General features: G+C 40.7%; 1 protein-coding gene across 9 annotated transcripts in view; it reads left to right on the forward strand.

Moving 5' to 3' along the window:
* The window catches only part of NUP98 (nucleoporin 98 and 96 precursor), a 103,939-nt gene extending 84,664 nt beyond the window's left edge, over positions 1–19,275 (forward strand). For 7 of the 9 annotated variants that reach the window (XM_027115592.1, XM_027115595.1, XM_027115594.1 and 4 more), the window contains 11 exons: positions 1,084–1,513; positions 2,821–3,050; positions 4,390–4,656; positions 5,694–5,851; positions 6,644–6,787; positions 7,557–7,699; positions 13,461–13,682; positions 15,975–16,216; positions 16,680–16,834; positions 17,904–18,015; positions 18,128–19,275. In XM_027115592.1, the coding sequence (XP_026971393.1) occupies positions 1,084–1,513; positions 2,821–3,050; positions 4,390–4,656; positions 5,694–5,851; positions 6,644–6,787; positions 7,557–7,699; positions 13,461–13,682; positions 15,975–16,216; positions 16,680–16,834; positions 17,904–18,015; positions 18,128–18,345 (2,321 nt within the window). In that variant the 3' untranslated portion in view covers positions 18,346–19,275. The remainder of the gene's footprint in view (positions 1–1,083; positions 1,514–2,820; positions 3,051–4,389; positions 4,657–5,693; positions 5,852–6,643; positions 6,788–7,556; positions 7,700–13,460; positions 13,683–15,974; positions 16,217–16,679; positions 16,835–17,903; positions 18,016–18,127) is intronic. The other 2 variants (XM_027115598.1, XM_027115599.1) reach the window with 1 other exon arrangement.
* The last annotated feature ends 1,546 nt before the right edge of the window (positions 19,276–20,821 follow it).

Consider the following 20,821-nt stretch of genomic DNA (forward strand, 5'->3'; position numbering starts at 1 on the left):
GGTTGAGAGTCTGCCTGCCGATGCAGGGGACACGGGTTCGTGCCCCAGTCCGTGAAGATCCCACATGCCGCGGAGCAGCTGGACCCGTGAGCCGTGGCCGCTGAGCCTGTGCGTCCGGAGCCTGTGCTCCGCAACGGGAGAGGCCCGCGTACCAAAACAAAAACAAAAACAAAAACTAAATGTTTATTTTTCAGTTCTTTTGAGTACCCTAGTTAACTTTCCTTTTTAAAAATACTTTAATAAAGCATCAGTTAAACATTTATAGCAAGCTTTTCCGTAATGAACACTACATGAAAATCTCATACTTCAGTAACTAAGTCCTTGCTTTAGACAGGAAATACATAAAATTGGAAAACAGGCAAAAATAACAAGAACTATCCTTCTGAAGGGCATATATGCAATCACAAGATGCCTCTGAAAGGCATATATGCAATCACAGATAGGTTTCTGTTTTCTTAAGTCTGACATTGAGCACTGGAGTGGTATGAATTTGACTTTTGATCTTACCAACTTTTTATATTGACTAAGAAAGGTTACATTTGGCATTCTGATAAGGGCATGAGTATTGGTGTCAGACTTAGCTGGGTTTATCTCTTAGTTCTGCCACTTAGTAGCTTTGTGGATTTGGACAAGTCACTTAACTGAGCCCAGTTTTCCCATCTATAAAGTGAGGACTGTAATGTTCTTCATTTAAAGTTATTGAAGGATGAAATGAAACAGTGTATATAAATGGCTTATATAGAGTCTGCTGCAGATAACTGCTAGATAGTTTTTTTAAATAGTAGTAGTAGTAGTAGTAGTAGTAGTAGTAGTAGTAGTAGTAGTAGTAGTAGTAGTAGTAGTAGTAGTAGTAGTAGTTGTGTTATTAATGTTGTTATTGTTGGTGACATCATCATCATTAGAATTCCTGCCTTGATTTCCTGTGTGAAAGAGGAATTTCTGTAGAGTCTGATATAAGCTACTCCTGGTCATCTGTATGTGATTTAAGTAGCTTAATAAAACTATAATTTCAGCCTTGATGGTTGTTGTTCAAGAATCAATAGACTGTATTTTCTAATAGTCTTTTTTTTTTCCTTATTTTAGTGGGTGGGTTACTACAATCAAAATTTGCAAGTGGAACTTTTCTTTCACCAAGTGCCTCTTTACAAGAGTGTCGCACTCCCAGAACATCGTCATTGATGAATATTCCATCCACATCCCCTTGGTCTGTCCCTCCACCCCTGACCTCTGTGTTTACGGTGCCCAGCCCAGCACCTGAGGTTCAGTTGAAAACAGTGGGTACACGCAGACAACCAGGCCTAGTCCCTCTTGAAAAGTCTGTCACCTATGGAAAGGGGAAACTCCTGATGGACCTGGCCCTGTTTATGGGACGCTCATTTCGGGTTGGTTGGGGCCCTAACTGGACTCTTGCTAATAGTGGAGAACAGCTGAGTGGCCCTCAGGAACTGGAAAATCATCAGATTGCTGATTCTATGGAATATGGATTCCTGCCTAATCCAGTAGCTGTTAAATCGTGAGTCACGTATTCTTATGCTTTTTGAGAAGGGCAACGTGGTAGGTGAGAAAAAGCTTTTCATCACCAGGAGACCCATGTTCAGGGCCCTGCTTTGTGATCTTTCTAGATATATTCTTAGCACAATTTTATTTGTATAATTAAAAGCTAAAATGATTAATAGCTCCATTTGTACCATCAAGGTATGAAGAGTATAGAATAGTTATCTAACAGTTAAACTTTAGGTGGAAAAGTAACAGACTCAAAGCTAATGCTGCAGCATTCCTTGAGTTTTCATCCTTTTTATTGCATTAGTCATTTTTCTATTTTCTCACTTAGATATTGGTAATATCTTCATAAGTAAGGTATATTCTCATTAAAGCACATTCCCTGTGTCTTAGACTTAATAAGGTAAATGTATGAACTGTGGATAATCCATACACAAGTATTTGGAAATAAGATGACATCTGATAATTATACATGTTATATATCTCTACACAGTTCCCACCATTAATATTTACATATGTATGATTATAGTTCTGTATATACTTTATATACTATATATTACCGTACTGATTTTATATATATATATAAAAATATATATAGTGTTCTGGTAGTCATTACGTAGTATGCATACAGTTTTTTGTAAAATTTGTAACATTTTTCTATTTACTTTTCATAATTGTAACAAACTGCTATCTTTACTACAGATTGTGACTATGATCACCTGTTATTATTAGTTTTTAAAGTTGATTTTGAAGAAATAAAAAATCAACAGCATCTCTTATACCTCACAATTAGGAATATTGATCCTAAACCCAGGTTATCCATGATGTCATGATATTTTAGAGATTGTTAATGTCAGTCCTAAAAATTGGATCAAGGCTGCTCAACTGTATGCTCATCTTAATTGAGAGTCAGTTCTTTAGTATCTGTAAGCTTAGCCTCATGACTTTTGATACTGATAACTCATAACTTAATGAGTTAAGTGTGGTTTGAGAAACGGGTGTCCCACACTAGCTTTTGACCATTGGATTTCATAGTATCTATATACATGCAGAGCCATTTCCAGGTCTAATTGTACTCACTCCTATGCCTATTATAATCTGGCCTAAGAAGGCTTAGGATTCTTTTCTGAATGCATCGGTCAGGTAATTTGCTCAATATATATCAAATAAGTTCATTATAGTTTGATATTAAGAAACAAATTTTCTTTAAAATCAAAGTGGAATGTTTCGTGTCCTATTTTGTAATTATAAAAAGAAACAGGTTTCATTGTAGGAAAATTCTACCATCTGTCTTTTCTTATTTGTTATTTTCTCTTGTAGCCTAACTGAGTCTCCATTCAAAGTTCATTTGGAAAAACTCAGTTTGAGGCAAAAGAAGCTGGATGAAGACCTGCAATTATACCAGACATCTCTGGAGCTTAAATTAAAACATAGCACTGTCCATGTGGATGAGCTGTGTCCTCTCATTGTCCCCAATCCGGGAGTTGCTATCATTCATGACTATGCAGATTGGGTTAAGGAAGCATCAGGAGACTTACTGGAACCACAAAGTGAGTATGGACTATACTTCTAACCCTTGATGCCCCAGGAACAGGAGTAGGAGCATATGTTCATAGGAGGACACAGTTTCCTTGTGCCAATGTAGTGGTGGATGCCTGAGCTTACATTTTATCTGTAGTTGAGTTGGGATGAGCAAAATCTCAAGCAGGAAGAAATCACATCATTGTTTATCATTACTCTTAGGCCACTGTTCAAAGGAACTGTAGCCAGTCACATCCCGTGGGCTTATAAAATTAGATCCCTTACCCTACCCGGAGAACATAGCGGGAGAGAGATCCTACCTAAGTCCTACCCATTCTTCCATGTCCAACTCAAGTCCCACTTGTTCTTCCCAACAACTTTGGTGGTTATAACTTCCCTTCCTGACTTCTCTCACTATTACCTCTCTATAATGATTCTGATCATGTTTTTCTGAACCAGTACTTCCATAAAGGGCTTTTCTAATTTGGGCACTTACTATTTCAAGTAGAAAAATTACATGTTTCACACAACATTTCACGTCACTTTTACTGAAAAATGGGGACTCTTAGAATGTTCCATACCACATGTTTTGGGAATTGTTTATGTTCATTTCTTTGTGTTTGCTGTAGTTGTCTTATCTCTTCAAATATGTGAGCCATCTTCCCAATGCATACTTGTAAGTAGCTTAAGGTGGTAAACAGTGCTTCCTTTTTGTTTTCCTTTGTGAGGGGCAATATAGCATTAGTGGTTAAGAGTATAGAGTTGGACTCTGAGTACTTGAGTTTGAATCCTGGCTCTGTTACATCTTGCCTGTAACCTTGAGCAAGTCACTTAATGATCTGTACCTCAGTTTCTTCATCTGTAAAATGAAGGTGGTAACTATTGTATAGTTACATTGTGTAGATGAGAGTTGGTTTACTCCTGAGTGCTTTGAACAGTATCATTTAGGCTCACTAAAATGTTAGGCTGTGCCTATAGCAGATAATAATCCCTCACAAGTTTTCAGAGCACTTTATATTTCTTAAAGCATTTTTTGAACAGAATTTGATCAAATTAGAGGATTTTTCTCTATCATTTGAGACTATATGTAGCCATAATTAGGCTAGAGGAACCTGTTTAAAGGAGCCTGGAGTTACATTTGTTATGTAAGTACCATGGATACATGGAGTGAGCAGGCAATACCACACACCTCTGGAGCTTGTAAGACACAGGTGAGTGAGGTGGAGACAGATTCAGGGAAATCAACTTGAGTTGTTGTTTGGGGTATTTATTAATTTATGTATTTTTAATGCCACATTGAAGTGATCCCCTCTCTGTAGTTATTGTATGGCTTCATGTCATTGCATTATTTTCCTGTCCCTTCCTTAGTTGTGAAGCACTGGAGCCTAACGTGGACATTATGTGAAGCTCTATGGGGCCACCTGAAGGAGCTTGACAGCCAGCTGGATGAGCCCACTGAATACATTCAGATTCTGGAGCGAAGAAGAGCTTTCTCTCGCTGGCTGTCCCATACAGCTGCACCTCGAATTGAGGAGGAAGTCTCCCTAACCCGAAAAGACAACCCTGTGGAGGCTGTCTTCAGCTACCTCACGGGCAAGAGGATCAGTGAGGCCTGCTCCCTGGCCCAGCAGTCAGGTGGGGCATACCGTCCTTCTCTGCACCCCTGCCTACTTCCTACTCACTGTCCCTACCCCTTAATCGTGCGTTTGCCCTTGTCTTCTAACCCGAATGTTAAGTATAAACTTCCCAGGAAGATCGCCAGTTCCTCCAGAATAGGTAGGGACTCTGTCTTCCAGTTTTCCTTTTATAACCTTAGATAAATTTTATTTATCTATCTATCTATTTATTTTTTGGCTGTGTTGGGTCTTCGTTGCTGCGCGTGGGCTTTCTCTAGTTGCTGTGAGCGGGGGCTACTCTTCGTTGTGGTGCACGGGCTTCTTATTACAGTGGCTTCTGGTCGTGGAGCATGGGCTCTAAGCATGCGCGCGGGCCTCAGTAGTTGAGGCTCGCGGGCTCTAGAGTGCAGGCTGAGTAGTTGAGGTGCGCAGGCTTAGTTGCTCCGCGGCATGTGGGATCTTCCCGGACCAGGGCCTGAACCCATGTCCCCTGAATTGACAGTCCAATTCTTAATCACTGCGCCACCAGGGAAGTCCCTAGAATTTTTTTATTGCCTCAAGCCTTTGTACTTAAAATTTTTTATTAAAAGAGATACTGGACTCTAGAGAGTGAAAGACTCAACCATTTTCTTTATATCATACATTTGTTTTTCCTCTAGGTTTGAGTTTGCCATTTCTCAGTGTCATTATATAGTACCTGCTAGTTGGGCATGTTTACAGTTATGTCATCTCAGTTTTCACTATAGACCTTTGAATCAAATGATACTTCCCTCCATTTTACAGATGAGGTACCTTGTGTAGGGTCACAGAAATAATAGTAGATCTGACACTGAACTCTGTGTACTATATAATCTATATGTAATTAGTTTAAGCTACAATACTTTGAAGGTTTTCTACCCAAGCCAAAAACGTTAAGTTCTTGATCAGTATTTTAGCACTACTGCAGAGAGCAGTCAGAGGTGTTTCTTGAGGGCCAGAAGAAATAAAATAATGCCCCCAAGTGTTTTCCCAAGTCTGTAAATTCTCAGTATCACCAGAGAACTGTTTCTCTTGTAGGTGATCATCGTCTTGCCCTTCTTTTATCCCAGTTGGTTGGCAGCCAGTCGGTCCGGGAGCTGCTTACTATGCAGCTGGTAGATTGGCATCAGCTCCAGGCTGACTGTTTCATCCAGGAGGAGAGACTGCGTATCTTTGCCCTCTTGGCTGGAAAACCGGTATTTTTCTCTTTTCTCATAAACTTACATAAATTTTCTCATAGGTTCAGGATTGCTTGAGGTTAAGGCAAAGAGCTATCTTTGTAAATTGTACACTATTACATATAACTAAGCAACTTGTATTTAACTTTCAGCAGAAATATTTTCAAATTTTAAATGTACAACATGTACATTGTGGGGAAGAAATACTGGTTATATAGAAATTAAAATGTTAAAATTCACCATATCCCATATCATAGTGATAAACAACATAATTCATTGTTTGTCTTTCTAGACACATTTTAAGTCTATTTTGACATATATGTGTGCATATTTACACTTGTTATATATTCAAATAAAATGAATTATATGTAGCAGTTCTGCAACCTTTTTTTTAACTTACTGAATATGATCATTTTTCATGTTGTGTGGCTTCTCTTCTTTCAATAGCCACTTCTCTTCCATTTTATGAATGATGTATCATAATTACTTTAAGCCAGTTTTCTTGCTGCCTACCCATTTTGCTTGCCATCTTAAAGTCAATTTCCAAAAATGAAATCACTAATCAGAATTTATTCACATCTTAAAGTTGGCAGCTGTGGTCAATGAGTGGTTCTCACCTCTTCTCAGCACTTACTGTCTAAGTCCACCCTATCACCTGCCACGAAGGGACTGTGTATTTTATATCCGGATCATTAACACTGCTATTTAAATCATTTAGAATCAACTTGAGTAAGTGAGCAACGTGCAGGCCTGGCCAATAACAAGATAATGTATAATTTAGAGCTGTGACGGTGATTTTGTCTCCTGTAGGTATGGCAGCTCTCAGAGCAGAAGCAAATCAATGTGTGCTCACAGTTGGATTGGAAAAGGTCCCTGGCTATCCATCTTTGGTATTTGCTCCCACCAACAGCCTCCATTTCCAAGGCACTCAGCATGTATGAAGAAGCATTTCAGGTATATGTATCCAGTATAGCCAAACAAAAGAGTCCTGGTAGGATTTCTCTTTTTGCCAGAAAAGTACTACAGAGAAAAAACCATCAAATCACATTTCATAATACTTTTTCCTAACTGCTTTTTGAAAAGTACCATAGAATTGAAATGGACACAGGAAATCTGATGGGAAACTTCTTCAAGTTTCTGCTTCTATTTTGTTTAATACGATGAGTTTCCACAATTTATTTTCTTACTGCTGTTTTCCTGCCTCAACATTGGAGGGTTTTTCTTCATTCCTAATGCTGTCTTATTCCTTCAGGAATTCCCTGAGATACAGCCTGACCTCGTGTTTATTATAGCCCCAAATTAGCAGGTCTGAAATTTGCCTCTAAATATCACTATATTTCATATTCCTTGTCCATTTGGAGGTTAAAGGATTATTAATGTTTTTAATGCCATTATTTGGTTCTTCTCTTACTGTTCATTTTTATTGTCTTTGATATCATTTGCCAGAATTATAAGTATTTGTCAGGAAAAAGAGAACACTAAAAAAAATTGAGTGTAATAAGAATTGTGGCAAGAAAGGTGGTGGGGTTAGAGCTGTCTGAGGTCTTTGCCAGTCCATTGAAGGCAGGTGGAATATGTCACTGATCAAAATAAGTTTAAAATCCTTGAAACACTCCTTTAGAGGATGTCGCACCATTCTTAATACACATCTGAGTAACTGAGACACAGTAGAATCTAGTGAAACATACTAGCAGCTGATGTATTGTTTTATCAAATTCTTCAGAATACCTCTGAGGGTGACAGATATGCCTGCTGCCCACTTCCCTCATACCTGGAGGACTCTGGCTTTGTGGTAGAGGAGGAGCAAGACTCACAGAGACCTCTTCAAGATGTCTGCTTTCACCTTCTAAAACTCTATAGTGACAGGTAAATCAGAGCCATATGTTATAGTCACTCGAGGGTTCCATGAACCCTAGGGAGTCCTTTCCCTTTTATATGTGGTCAAATTGCCCTAAGTCTATATAAATTACCAAAATATAACTTACAGTAATTGAGTGCAAAGAGCATGGGAACTGGAATTAGAAATCTAAAAATTCACATTTTAAATCAACTATACTTAAATGAAATTGTTTTTTAAAAATCTAAAAATTATTTTAATCAACTTTAATGAGATACAGTTTTACACATAATGAATTTGTGGTTTGATATGTTTTAATGTAATCTAACTACCATCACTATCAAGGTAACATGTACATTACCCTCAAAAAGTTACCTCATGTCCCTTTGCAATCAGTCTACACCACAGACAGCTACTGACTGACTTTTCATTACTGTAGATTAGTTTTGCTGTTATAGAATTTTATGTAATTGGGATCATTCTGTATGTTATCTTTTGTGCCTGGCTTCTTTTACCCAGCATAGTGATTCTGAGATTTATCCATGTTAATATGTGTATCAGAAATTTATTTATTTATTCATTTGTTAATGGACAGTTTTCTTGTTTTGGGCTGTTAAGAATAAAGCTGCTATGAACATTTGTATCTAAAAATGTTTGTATCATTTTGCATTCCCACCAAGATCTGTAATTGCTCCATATCCTCTTCAAAACTTGGTATTGTCAGCTTTTAAAATTTTACCATTTTAGTGGGCACATAGTGGTGTGTCATTTTTTGTGTGCTTAATAAGAAATTAATATAATAACATGCTATGATATCTAATCAGATAATCAAAATTATCTCAGAGCTGTCTTTTTACCTTATCAGAAACACTGAGTGGTTTTCTCCAGTCAAAAGTATTAGCTCACATTTCATTTCATTTCTTTATTTAAATACTTTTTTAAATTAACTATATAGGGCTTCCCTGGTGGCGCAGTGGTTGAGAGTCCGCCTGCCGATGCAGGGGACATGGGTTCGTGCACCAGTCTGGGAAGATCCCACATGCCGCGGAGTGGCTGGGCCCGTGAGCCATGGCCGCTGAGCCTGCGCGTCTGGAGCCTGTGCTCCGCAACGGGAGAGGCCACAACAATCAGAGGCCCGCGTACGGCAAAAAAAAAAAAAAAAAAATTAACTATATAATAGAATAATACAGCCTTTTATTGTGGTAAAATACACATAATTAAAATTGTGTTTTAATTTGCATTTCCCTAATGCCTAATGGTGGCAGGCATTTTTTCATGTGCTTATTTACCATCTATCTATATATCTTCCTTGTTGAAATCTATTAGAAACCTTTTGCCCCCCTTTTTTTAATAGGGTCGCCTAATAGTTATTGTGTTGTAATAGTTCTTTATATATTTAGGATGCAAGTCCTTTATTATAAATGTGTTTTTGCAATTATTTTCTCCCAATACACAGGCACAGAAGTTTTACATTTTTATAAAGTCCAATTTATTGAAGTTTTTAAACTATAAAATCAGTTTCTTTAATAGATACAGAGCTGTCGAGGTTTTCTATTTATTCTTGAGTCAGTTTTGCTCATTTGTTTTTCCTAAGGAATTTGTCTGTTTCACCAAAGTCACCAAATTTATTAGCATAAAGTTCTTTATAACATTTCTATATTCTTTTATTTATTTATTCATTCATTCACTCATTTTTGACCGCGTTGGGTCTTCGTTGCTGCATGCGGGCTTTCTCTAGTTGGTGGCGAGCAGGGGCTACTCTTCGTTGTGGTGCGCGGGCTTCTCATTTTGGTGGCTTCTCTTATTGCGGAGCCACGGGTTCTAGGCGCACGGGCTTCAGTAGTTGTTGCACACGGACTTAGTTGCTTCGTGGCATGTGGGACCTTCCTGGACCAGGGGTCGAACCCGTGTCCGCTGCATTAGCAGGCAGATTCTAACCACTGAGCCACCAGGGAAGTCCCTCCTTATTCATTTTTTAAAATTATTTATTTATTCATTTTTGGCTGCATTGGGTCTTTGTTGCTGCATGCGGGCTTTCTCTAGTTGCAGCGAGCGGGGGCTACTCTTCATTGCGGTGCACGGGCTTCTCATTGCGGTGGCCTCTCTCGTTGCAGAGCACGGGCTCTAGGCGCACAGGCTTCAGTAGTTGCAGCACGTGGGCTCAGTAGTTGTGGCTCGCGGGCGCCAGAGCGCAGGCTCAGTAGTCATGGCACACAGGCTTAGCTGCTCCGCGGCATGTGGGATCCTCCCGAACCAGGGCTCAAACCCATGTCCCCTGCATTAGCAGGCGAACTCTTAACCACTGCGCCACCAGGGAAGCCCCCTTATTCTTTTTTAATGTCTGTAGGATGTGTGGCTGTGTCTCTTTCTTCCATGATATTGGTATTTGTGTTTTCTCTCTTTTTCTCTTGATTAGTCTGTCTCCAGCTTTTGGTTTCATTGGTTATCTCAATTAGTCAACTAGCTCAAAATGAATCATAAACCTAAATGTCAAACTTAAAACAATAACCTCTTAGAAGAAAATCTTTGCAACTGTGGGTTAGGCAAAGATTTCTTAGATACCAAACACATCCATAAAAGAAAAAATTGATAAATTGGACTTTAACAAAATTAAAAACTACTACTCATTAGACAGACTGTTAAGAGAATGAAAAGATGAGCCACAAATTGGGAGAAGATACTTGCAATTCATATATCTGATAAAGGACTTTTATCCAGAGCATGTAAAGAACTCTCTGAACTCAATAATAAGAAAACAATCCAATTTAAAAATTGGGAAAAATATTTAAAGGGATGCTTCCCCAAAGAGGACGTACATATAAAGCCCATGAAAAGTTTTTATCAGTAGACATCAGGGACATGCAAATTAAAGCCGTCATGGGATGCCACTACCCATCTATTAGAATGGCTAAAAATTAAGACACCTGCACCAAATGTCATCATGGAAGCGGAACATTTGGAATTCTCAACCCTGCTGGGGGAAAATGTAAAATAATACTGGCACTTGGAAAAACAGTTTGGCGGCTTAAAAAGTTAAACATACGGCTACATACATATGATCCAGCCATTCCACTCGTAGGTATTTACCCAAGAGGAATGAAAACATATGTCTATTTATATGTTGATAGCAGCTTTATTTGTAAAGGTCCAAAACGGGAAACAACCCAAATTTCCATCAACAGGTGATTAGATAAGCAAATTGTGGTACATCTATACAATGGAATACTATCTCAGCAGTAAGAAAGAATGAACTGTTGATAAAATGCAACAGCATGGTGAATCACAAAATACTTTTACTTATTTTTGAAGCGGTGAGAAAAAAAAATACCCCCAAAAATGTACCTACTGCTTGATTCTAATTTATGTAAAACTCTGGAAAATGCAAACTAATCTATAATGATAGAAAGATCAGTGGTTGCCTGGGAAGGGTAGGTGTAGGGAGGGGCAGGAGAGAGGGATCACAGAGGGACTTTAGGAAACTTTTGGAGGTGATGGGTATGCTTGTTATCTTGACCTTGGTGGTAGTTTCACAGGTGTATATATATGTTTAAACTTATGAAAATTGTACATTCTAAATATGTACAGTTTATTGTATGTCAATTTTTCTTATTTATTTATTTATTTTTGCGGTACGCGGGCCTCTCACCGCCGCGGCCCCTCCCGTTGCGGAGCACAGGCCCCGAACGCACAGGCCCAGTGGCCATGGCTCACGGGCCCAGCCGCTCCGTGGCATGTGGGATCCTCCCGGACCGGGGCACGAACCCGTGTCCCCCGCATCGGCAGGCGGACACTGCGCCACCAGGGGAAGCCCTGTATGTCAATTTTTTTAATGTCAAAAAAAAAGAAAAAAGGAAGAGGAAGAAAAGTATATATCTCAAAGTGTCAGAAATAGAGAAACCAAAGCCTGAATGAGATAATAAAGTGTTCTTCTCATGTAAGGTAGAATTGCTATGACTAAAACCCTTACATAAACTGTAAGGAACTGCACTGTATAATGGCCGCTATTCTCATAATACTACTTTAAATTAGTTTTTAAATATAATTACTTATTCACACTAGCCATATTTCAAGTGTTTAATGTGGCTAGTGGCTATCTTATTGGTCAAGGCAGATTATAGAACATTTCCATCATCACACAGAGTTCAGTTTGACAGCCCAGTCAAGAAAAACTACTCATTACTTGGGGAGGTGTTAGGAACTTGTAAAATGTCTGGGATCTTAGGTGAAAGGGAAAAGTTTTGGTTGGTAATCAAGGCCCAGATCTTTAAAACTTTTAGGTGTGGGATCTTAGTTCTTACTCTTCTTATGGTCTGGGACTTGGAAGCTAAGAACATAACACATAAACTGGTCCAGAGTCTTTGAAGTCCCTGGGCGCTCAGCAGAAAAAAAAGTGAAAGTCTGTAGGGAGACTTTCAAACCTGGATTTCTATATAAAGAATAATACATACTGTAGACAAAATCAAAAGTAAGATTTATAAGCCATAGAAGGAAATAACCATCAAGACTGGTTAGCTATTGGGACTTCCCTAATGGTACAGTGGTTAAGACTCCACACTCCCGACGCAGGGGGCCCAGGTTCAGTCCCTGGTCAGAGAACTAAGATCCCACCTGCCACTGGGCACCTAAGCCCGTGTGCCACAACTAGAGAAGCCCATGCATTGCAACGAAGATCCAGGGCAGCCAAAATAAATGAATAAATAAATCTGAATTTAAAAAAATAAAACAACAACAAAAAAGACTAGTTAGCTGGTCAAACAAACAGGTGAAGTAGCATTCCAGCAACTTCAGATAGTAAAACAACCTGAAAGATACTAAATAACTTATATATATATTTTTTGATAGATCTTTATTGGAGTCTAATGGCTTCACAATACTGTGTTAATTTCTGTTGTACAACAAAGTGAATCAGCCGTATGCATACATATGTCCCCATATCCCCTCCCTCTTGCGTCTCCCTCCCTCCCATCCTCCCTATCCCACACCTCTAGGTCATTGCAGGGCACCGAGCTGATCTCCCTGTGCTACGCGACTGCTTCCCACTAGCTAACTGTTTTACATTCAGTAGTATATATATATCGATGCTACTCTCACTTTGCCCCAGCTTCCCCTTCCCACCCCATGTCCTCAAGTCCATTCTCTATGTCTGCATCTTTATTCTTGCCCTGCAACTAGGTTCATCAGTACCTTTTTTTTTTTTTAGATTCTGTATATATGTGTTAGCATATGGTATTTGTTTTTCTCTTTCTGACTTACTTCACTCTGTATGACAGACTCTAGGTCCATCCACCTCACTACAAATAACTCAGTTTCGTTTCTTTTTATGGCTGAGTAATATTCCATTGTATATATGTGCCACATCTTTATCCATTCATCTGTTGATGGACATTCCATGTCCTGGCAATTGTAAATAGTGCTGCAGTGAACATTGTGGTACATGTCTCTTTTTGAATTAACGTGTATTTTTTAAATCGTTAAGAAAAGTAATTGATACTATAGTGAAAGAATGGAAGGGAGAGAGTTGTGAAGACTCCCTGTACCAGGATGGTAAAAATAGACCAAACAACTACCAGCAAACCTGGTAGAAGAGCCACCGAAGACGAAGTGCCTTGGTTTTTGGTAGATCGGTAATGTGGCTGAACCTAGAGGAGGAAGACTATAAGGCTTATGATGCTTCTGCTCCTGGCTGCCTGCCTTTATTGTTTTGTAAGCTGTAGCTGAGACAGTTGACTCGTCCAGTACAGGTGGTCTGCTAGCTGGGTTTGGTAACTCTCAGCACATTCTCCTTTGCAGACATTATGATCTCAACCAGCTGCTGGAGCCTCGAAGCATAACAGCAGATCCTTTGGATTACCGTCTAAGCTGGCACTTGTGGGAGGTGCTACGGGCTCTTAACTACACCCATCTCTCAGAGCAGTGTGAGGGTGTGCTGCAGGCCAGTTATGCTGGCCAGCTGGAAAGTGAGGGGCTCTGGGAGTGGGCCATCTTTGTCCTCCTGCACATTGACAACTCAAGGTGAGTGAGAAGCCATCAAACACACTGGTTGCATCCAGCGCTACAGGGCAATGCCAAAGGAATCAGTCTCTTAGGGTTCAGTTCAGCAAGTAAGTGTTTAGAATGTATTTTTGGGTCCAGCCTTGTGATAAACCTTAAGACAGTTCAACCTGCAGCCCAGACTGTCTCTGTATTCATGTGAACACGTTAGAAATATTGCCCTTGATTAAGTGCCAAATCGTGCTATTTATCATAAGGCCTCCCAATAGTCCGAGAAGGGAGAAGAGATCTCTGTGAACTGCAGAATCTCTGAGTCTCTCTAGAGATAAGATTCAAAGTACGTGTAAAATTGGTATAGGAAATAATTAAGTGGGAAGGAAAGATATGCCCGGGTGGAGAAACCCCATTAACTAGGCACAGATTCCTTGAATGTGGCATGTTTAGAATTATGCAGAAATAGTGCTGTCCGAGTTGGATCTGTGGAGTAATGGTTGGCAGGGAGGGCCCCTGCTTTTTCTTTACTGGCCCTTCCCTTTCCATCCACCCACCCCTATCCCTCAAGTTTGATAGTGTTGTATTTACCTATTTACCAATACAATCTTGCTTAGATGTGTAATGTTTTGGTTCTTTGTGCTGAACAAAAACCAGAGAAACATCTCTGTTCCATGCTTTGAATGAGATGAAGTTGGAGGGTTTTTGTTAATGGTAGCAGCATGGCATAACACTAAGAACAAAAACATTTATATAATACTTTGTTATATAATGCTTTTATATATCTTTATACACTGTTGCAAGTACTTTAAATATATTAACTCATTGAATGCTCATAATGAACCTATGAGACACTCTTACTATCTATTTTATAGATGAGCAACCCAAGGGATAGAGAGATTAGGTAACTTTTGTTCAAGGTCACATAGGTACTAAATGGCAGAGTGAGCCTTTCAACTCAAGACACCCAGAGTCTGTGCTCTTGATCATTGTACTGTACTATCTGTCATGTCTTAGGGTGTGGAAAGAAGTTGTTTTGTAGTCAGAGCTTTCTAAATTCTGGCTCCACCATGTACTCACTTTGACCTAAGGTAGAGCTTACTTCACTTTTGACTTTGAGTAAAGACACTCTCTAGACCTCAGTTTTTTTAAATATTAATCTCTATTCAAAGGTGACTGTGGAATTAAAAGTGTAAAGCATCCAGCACAACCTTACTTTTAAGGAATTTCTCTTTCCTCTTGCTCCTTACCAGGAAACAAAATGATCCCAGAATTTTCCTCTGAGTTTATTTAAACACAGTCATGGAGAATTTCACGTGGTAAAAGGCTGGCTGATGGGATGATTGATGATTGGCTGTGGGAAAGCAGATCCTATTTCCTAAAGGGGAGGAAAAAAGGAGGCAGTTGTCATGAGATTGGGAGTCCTTTGAAAAAGCTAGGAGTTGAGAAAAGAATCTAAGATGAGGAGAATAGCTTTGATCTGAAATTAAAATGACTGATCCTTTGGCCCAGACATAGAAGGACTCTATTTAAGTGGCCTTGAGAGCAGAAAGATTGAGTTTAGCCTAAGTCTAGCAGTAAAGAGAAAATGAATTAGGAAGGCCGATGACTTTTAAGGGAAAAAACGACCTGGAAGAGACCTTATGTTTAAAAACTACTTTGTTTTCTTGCATTGACCACGTGAGACAGAGGGCAGGGAGGAGGTTAGAAATAAACTGCAGAGTGCTCGGTGGATCTAGAATTCCCCTATCCCAGTCCTTCATCTCCTGTTAGAGAAAGGAAACAAAGAAATGAGCCTACTGGGATGAACACACACACACTACTATATATAAGATCGATAAACAACAAGGACCTACTGTAGAGCACAGGGAACTCTACTCAATATTCTGTGATAACCTGTATGAGAAAAAAATCTAAAAAAGAATGAATATATGTACATGTATAACTGAATCACTTTGCTGTACACCTGAAACTAACACAACATTGTAAATCAGCTGTACTCCAATAAAATTTTTAAAAAGGAAAGAAATGAGCCGAGTCAGGAGAAAACCTTTTCAGGGTAGTGGGCAACCTTCCCAAGAGTATTCGTTTTCAGACTTTTTTGACCATGAAAATATAATGTTTTTACAGAATGCTTCTATTCTGTTTCATTTTAAAAATTAATGCTGGTGTGATAGCTTTTTAAGTGAAGTTTGAGGTGATCCGCTAAGGGTCAGGACCTGCAGTTTAAGAGACTGCCTCACGGGCCACTGTGAGCTGTCTGAGGCAGCCTTCTCCATCAGTGAGAATGAGATTTATCCCAGCTGACCTTTCCTCCTATAGCATGCGTGAGAAGGCTGTTCGAGAGCTGCTTACGCAGCACTGCCAACTGTTGGAGACCCCTGAATCGTGGGCTAAGGAGATTTTCCTGACGGAGAAGCTCTGTGTGCCTGCTGAGTGGATTCATGAGGCCAAAGCAGTGCGAGCACACATGGAATCCGACAGGCACTTGGAGGCCCTCTATTTATTTAAAGCGGGGCACTGGAACCGCTGCCACAAACTCGTCATCCAGCACTTAGCTTCTGGTGAGTGCTTCCGACTAGGGCCTGTGTCTCCTGGAATTACCCCCAATTCTTCCAGTCTCTGAGCCCATGATGAGTCAGGCCAGAAATGATGATCAGAACAGGGTATGGCAGACTTGAATCAGATCACACTTTGTAAAAGCTCTCTGTGCAGAAGATGCTTGGTAAGGGTGAGGGGCGGGGTCAACAGCAATATTGTTACATTCCCATTTGCCAGGAATATTCTTGATATTCACTAATTATGTTAAACTCTTTGTTTATTTAGGGAGTTTTATTCAGCAACACCAGAAATATCTGTTTGGGAAACTGAAGCCAGAAATTCTTCACAGTTTTCTTAAGAGAATTTCAAAATATTCTACTGTAATTCTCAAGTCTGACCCAACATAATTTTCCCTTTCTTCCTGTCTTAGATCTTTCTGCCATGTCCTTCCTTTGTGCACTTTTGGTCAATATTTTGTTTCTTCAGATGCCATTATTAACGAGAACTATGACTACCTGAAGGGGTTCTTGGAAGACCTGGCACCCCCGGAGCGCAGCAGCCTAATCCAGGACTGGGAGACATCTGGGCTTGTTTACCTGGACTACATTCGGGTCATCGAAATGCTCCATCATATACAGCAGGTGCCTGAGTTCCTTAAACCACGGCCTAGTTTCCCCTTTCCCTGGCCCACAGAGCCATAGCGACCTCCAAAGGCTTGAGCAACGACTTGAAAAACTCATTGGCAGAGATAGCACTGTCAGTGTAGGAGGGATTTTTTTTTTTTTTTTTTTTTTTGCGGTACGTGGGCCTCTCGCTGTTGTGGCCGCTCCCGTTGCGGAGCACAGGCTCCGGACGTGCAGGCTCAGCGGCCATGGCTCACGGGCCCAGCCGCTCCGCGGCATGTGGGATCCTCCCAGACCGGGGCACGAACCCGTGTCCCCTGCATCGGCAGGCGGACTCTCAACCACTGCGCCACCAGGGAAGCCCAGGAGGGATATTTTGATGAAGCTAATTTGATGTAGTTACTATGACAGCTCTATCAAAACTTTAAAACATTTTTTGGTGCTTATTGCCAAGTAGTGTGTACAATGGACATTCCTAAGCCTTGTCCATAGTCAGTCTCCTCCCCTTGTTCTCATCTTTTCCCCTAGTTTTAAATGAGAAGCTTAGGGTTGAGAGATAAAGTAAGGTCAGAGATTTGGTGAGGATGTTTCACATAACATTTGGCATGAAAGTAATTGATTTCTGTTGTTAACAAAGCCACAATTCCTGTTAATATCTGCATAATTAAATGCTGATTCTTAGTTGGAGTCAGGAGACTTAAATTAAGTGCTGGCTTGGGCTCCACCTCTCACTGTGTGCTCTTAAGAAATCAATACCATGTTTGTGAACCCAGATTTATGTAGATTTTTGGTGCAGTGTTAAACCCTGATAGTTACATGGTTCACGAATGGTGATTTCAAGACTTGCCCAATCCTAGGCCCTGTACACTATATTGTTTTCCTGTTGTGTATAATTGCTAAGGTCTCGTCTTATCCTCAGCGACTAGGCTGGATGGTGGTGACATGGCACTGCCGGCCAGCTTCTTGGGTTGGGTTTTCCCCTCCCTCACCTCACTCTTGTGTCAGAGTGTTGCATAGTCAGTCTGTGGGTAGGATTGGAGTGATGGGAGCTCCTCTTGGCCTAATTGGTTCCTCTGCTTCTTTGTAGGTGGATTGCTCAGGTTATGAGCTAGAGCAGTTACATACCAAAGTGACCTCACTGTGCAACCGGATAGAGCAGATCCAGTGTTACAATGCCAAGGATCGCCTGGCTCAGTCAGGTCAGCCTCTCGCCTCCTCCCCCTTCCTGCCTGCTCATTGCCTGTCTTTATGATTATTATAACCACACCTCACCCCCAGTCCTTTGGTGCTTACTCTGCTCTCTTTCTCCAGACATGGCCAAACGTGTAGCCAACCTGCTGCGGGTGGTACTGAGCCTTCAGCATGCCCCTGATGCAACCTCCGACTCAACGCCAGACCCTCAGCGAGTCCCTTTGCGCCTGTTGGCTCCCCACATTGGCCGGCTCCCCATGCCTGAGGACTATGCCTTGGAGGAACTGCGCAGTCTCACACAGTCCTACCTGCGGGAACTGACTGTGGGGAGCCAGTGAGCCCCAGGCTCCGCACACCACACTCACATGCCGATTCACACTCACTACGCAGAGGTCCCCTACGTTGAGTTGATTGGCACCATTTGCCATTCTCTGGGTTGGCCATGGAATCCACCCTCCCTTCCTGCTGCCCAAGCAGCAACCTCCAGTTGTTCACGGCTTTCTTAATACTAAACACAGCATAAGGGCTTTTGGAACCCCCAAAAAAGGATCCAAGTCTCTTTTTTACCATCCTGAAGACTATTCTTTTTTTTTTTTTCCCCTTTCTTTTTGTAAATGGTCAGTAAAGCGTCGGTAAAGCACCTTTGGCAGAATTCCCGCACCCCCTAAGAACCAGGGAATGCTTTTCCTCCGTCAGCCATTCTGGATCTTGTGACTCGATGCCAAACTGCTACCCTACTCCTACTCCTGCCCTTTTATACTAGGACTCTTTAGAAGGAGTGGGACAGGTGATGGGACAAATGTGTTGACCTAGGACTGTCCTCTCTTAACAAGTAAACTATCCACAGAAGGAAGGAGAATCTGTCTCTGAAGTAGGTTGTTGATTAACACTGACTTTTGGCGTCAGAAGAGAGTTGGACTGAATTAGGAGGCAGAACAGGGTCTTTCTGACCCATTTAGGGTAGAAGTGAGTGCCTGCCATCGAGGGGTGGGGCTTCAAGGCTTGATTGTTCTTCCTGCCTTGAATGTTCTGTGAACACCAAACCTTCCCCGTGCAGGAGCTCTTGGTACCAGATCACACATCTCTGGGAAACTCCCAGAATTCAGTTTGGTGCCTGGTTTTCAGTCATCTTGCTAGGCCTCCTGTCTGGATTTGCCTGAAGAGTTTGGATGAAACATGGCAGGTTGGGTAGCCCTCCCTGTCCCTCCCACTCTAGCCCAGAGCATTTCCCACCCTCCATTTACAGTCCCAGATGGTGAAACCATCACTGAGGCAGGCAAGGATCTGGGCTTCAGGGGGAGGCAGGGGGCTTTTGCTACACTGCTGCCCACAGCTGTGGGGAGCCCCAGGTAACGGTCTGAGACTGCGGTGTGAGGGCTGTCACAGACAACATGGCATGCCTCCCTGGGTCTTCATGCATGAAGATTACAGAAAGGATTTTATTAAAAAGTATATATATATATATATATATATATATATATATATATATATATATATATGACCTAGATTATTTTCCTCTTTTTCTGAAGCTACTTTCTTAAAAAAAAATAAATAAAATGAAATGTTTATAGCATTCCTGGTATTGGCTTTCCTTTTGTGGTTTTGAGCCTTGTCCCAAGGAGCTTTATGGTGGCCTTGTTTGATTTGCACTCTAAAGAGAGACTGGCCGTGGGTTAATGAGAGAATAGTTGCAGACTAGATCAAGGCTAGGTTTATAAGGGTCAATTTTGGGGTGAGGGGGTTGAGATTATTGATGGATCCCGACTGCTATACATTTATTTTTATGCGCTTGGATTCCTAGTGGGGAATGGGGCAGGGTTTCAAATTGCCCAGTGGTGTATACTTAGTATTCAAAGCCTCTCTGCTCTGGGGTTTTTGTTTTTAAATCTTGGCACTTCATCTTTCAGCTTCCATTGTGTAAAAGAGATAATGATCCCTGATGTTGCTGCTTCACAGAGCTGTGCTTGAGAGGGATCAAATGAGGCTGATGAGTAGGTTGGTTGGTTGGTTGTGTTAAATTGAAGATATGAGCAATTTCCAATGAGGATTAGGCCAAAGATTTCTGGGACATCGATGAGATGAGCAAGCAGTGGCTGGGGCTTCCCTTTAATTTGGGCCCCTGAGGATAAGGGTTACTCAGCTGGGAATCTCCCACCATTACTGACTGACTGTGAACCTGAGCGAGTCACGGAGCATTTGCTGGACTTAGAGCAAAGAATTTGTTCTGTGTTCCTCACCAGAGGTGTTTTGTGAAAAGTGAGTGCTTTAGAAGTGGTTTACCTTTAGAAATGTTAAGCACTGTGAATATGGGCAGTATTTCCTCTTAGGTATTTCCTTTAAAAAAAAAAAAAAAAAACTGTAAGTCAAATATTTATCACAGCAGCTATTTGCGTCACAGAGAATAGACTTACAGTTAAAGTGAACAATAAAGATGATAAGCGGTCTCTTCTATATTTCAAAATCCCATTGAAACATATTTTTAAAAATTTAAGTTTCTCAAAAATATAAAAATAAGAACCAGTTGTCTCAAAACTCAACAGATCTGTGGAATCCACAACCTCATACAATGTTCAAAGTATTTCCTCAGCAGAATGCTGGAATAATGCCAAAATCAAAGTTAATAGAGGTCTGGAGATTAAATGTTGGATTAGCAGAGCCAAGACCTGCAGGCTAGCTGGTCTTTTTTAGCTGTTTGACTTGTTTTGTTACTTTGTATTCCCAGGGAATTATTTCAGATTTTTTAAATTTGTTGTCTTTCAGAGAACCAGCTCTCAGACGTAACAGTTTTATTGGAGTTCTGTATTGTAATATATT

Source organism: Aethalodelphis obliquidens, unplaced genomic scaffold (genome assembly GCF_003676395.1).
Source record: "Aethalodelphis obliquidens isolate GAN/ISIS:26980383/991018 unplaced genomic scaffold, ASM367639v1 scaffold14, whole genome shotgun sequence".
Lineage (NCBI taxonomy): Eukaryota > Metazoa > Chordata > Mammalia > Artiodactyla > Delphinidae > Aethalodelphis > Aethalodelphis obliquidens.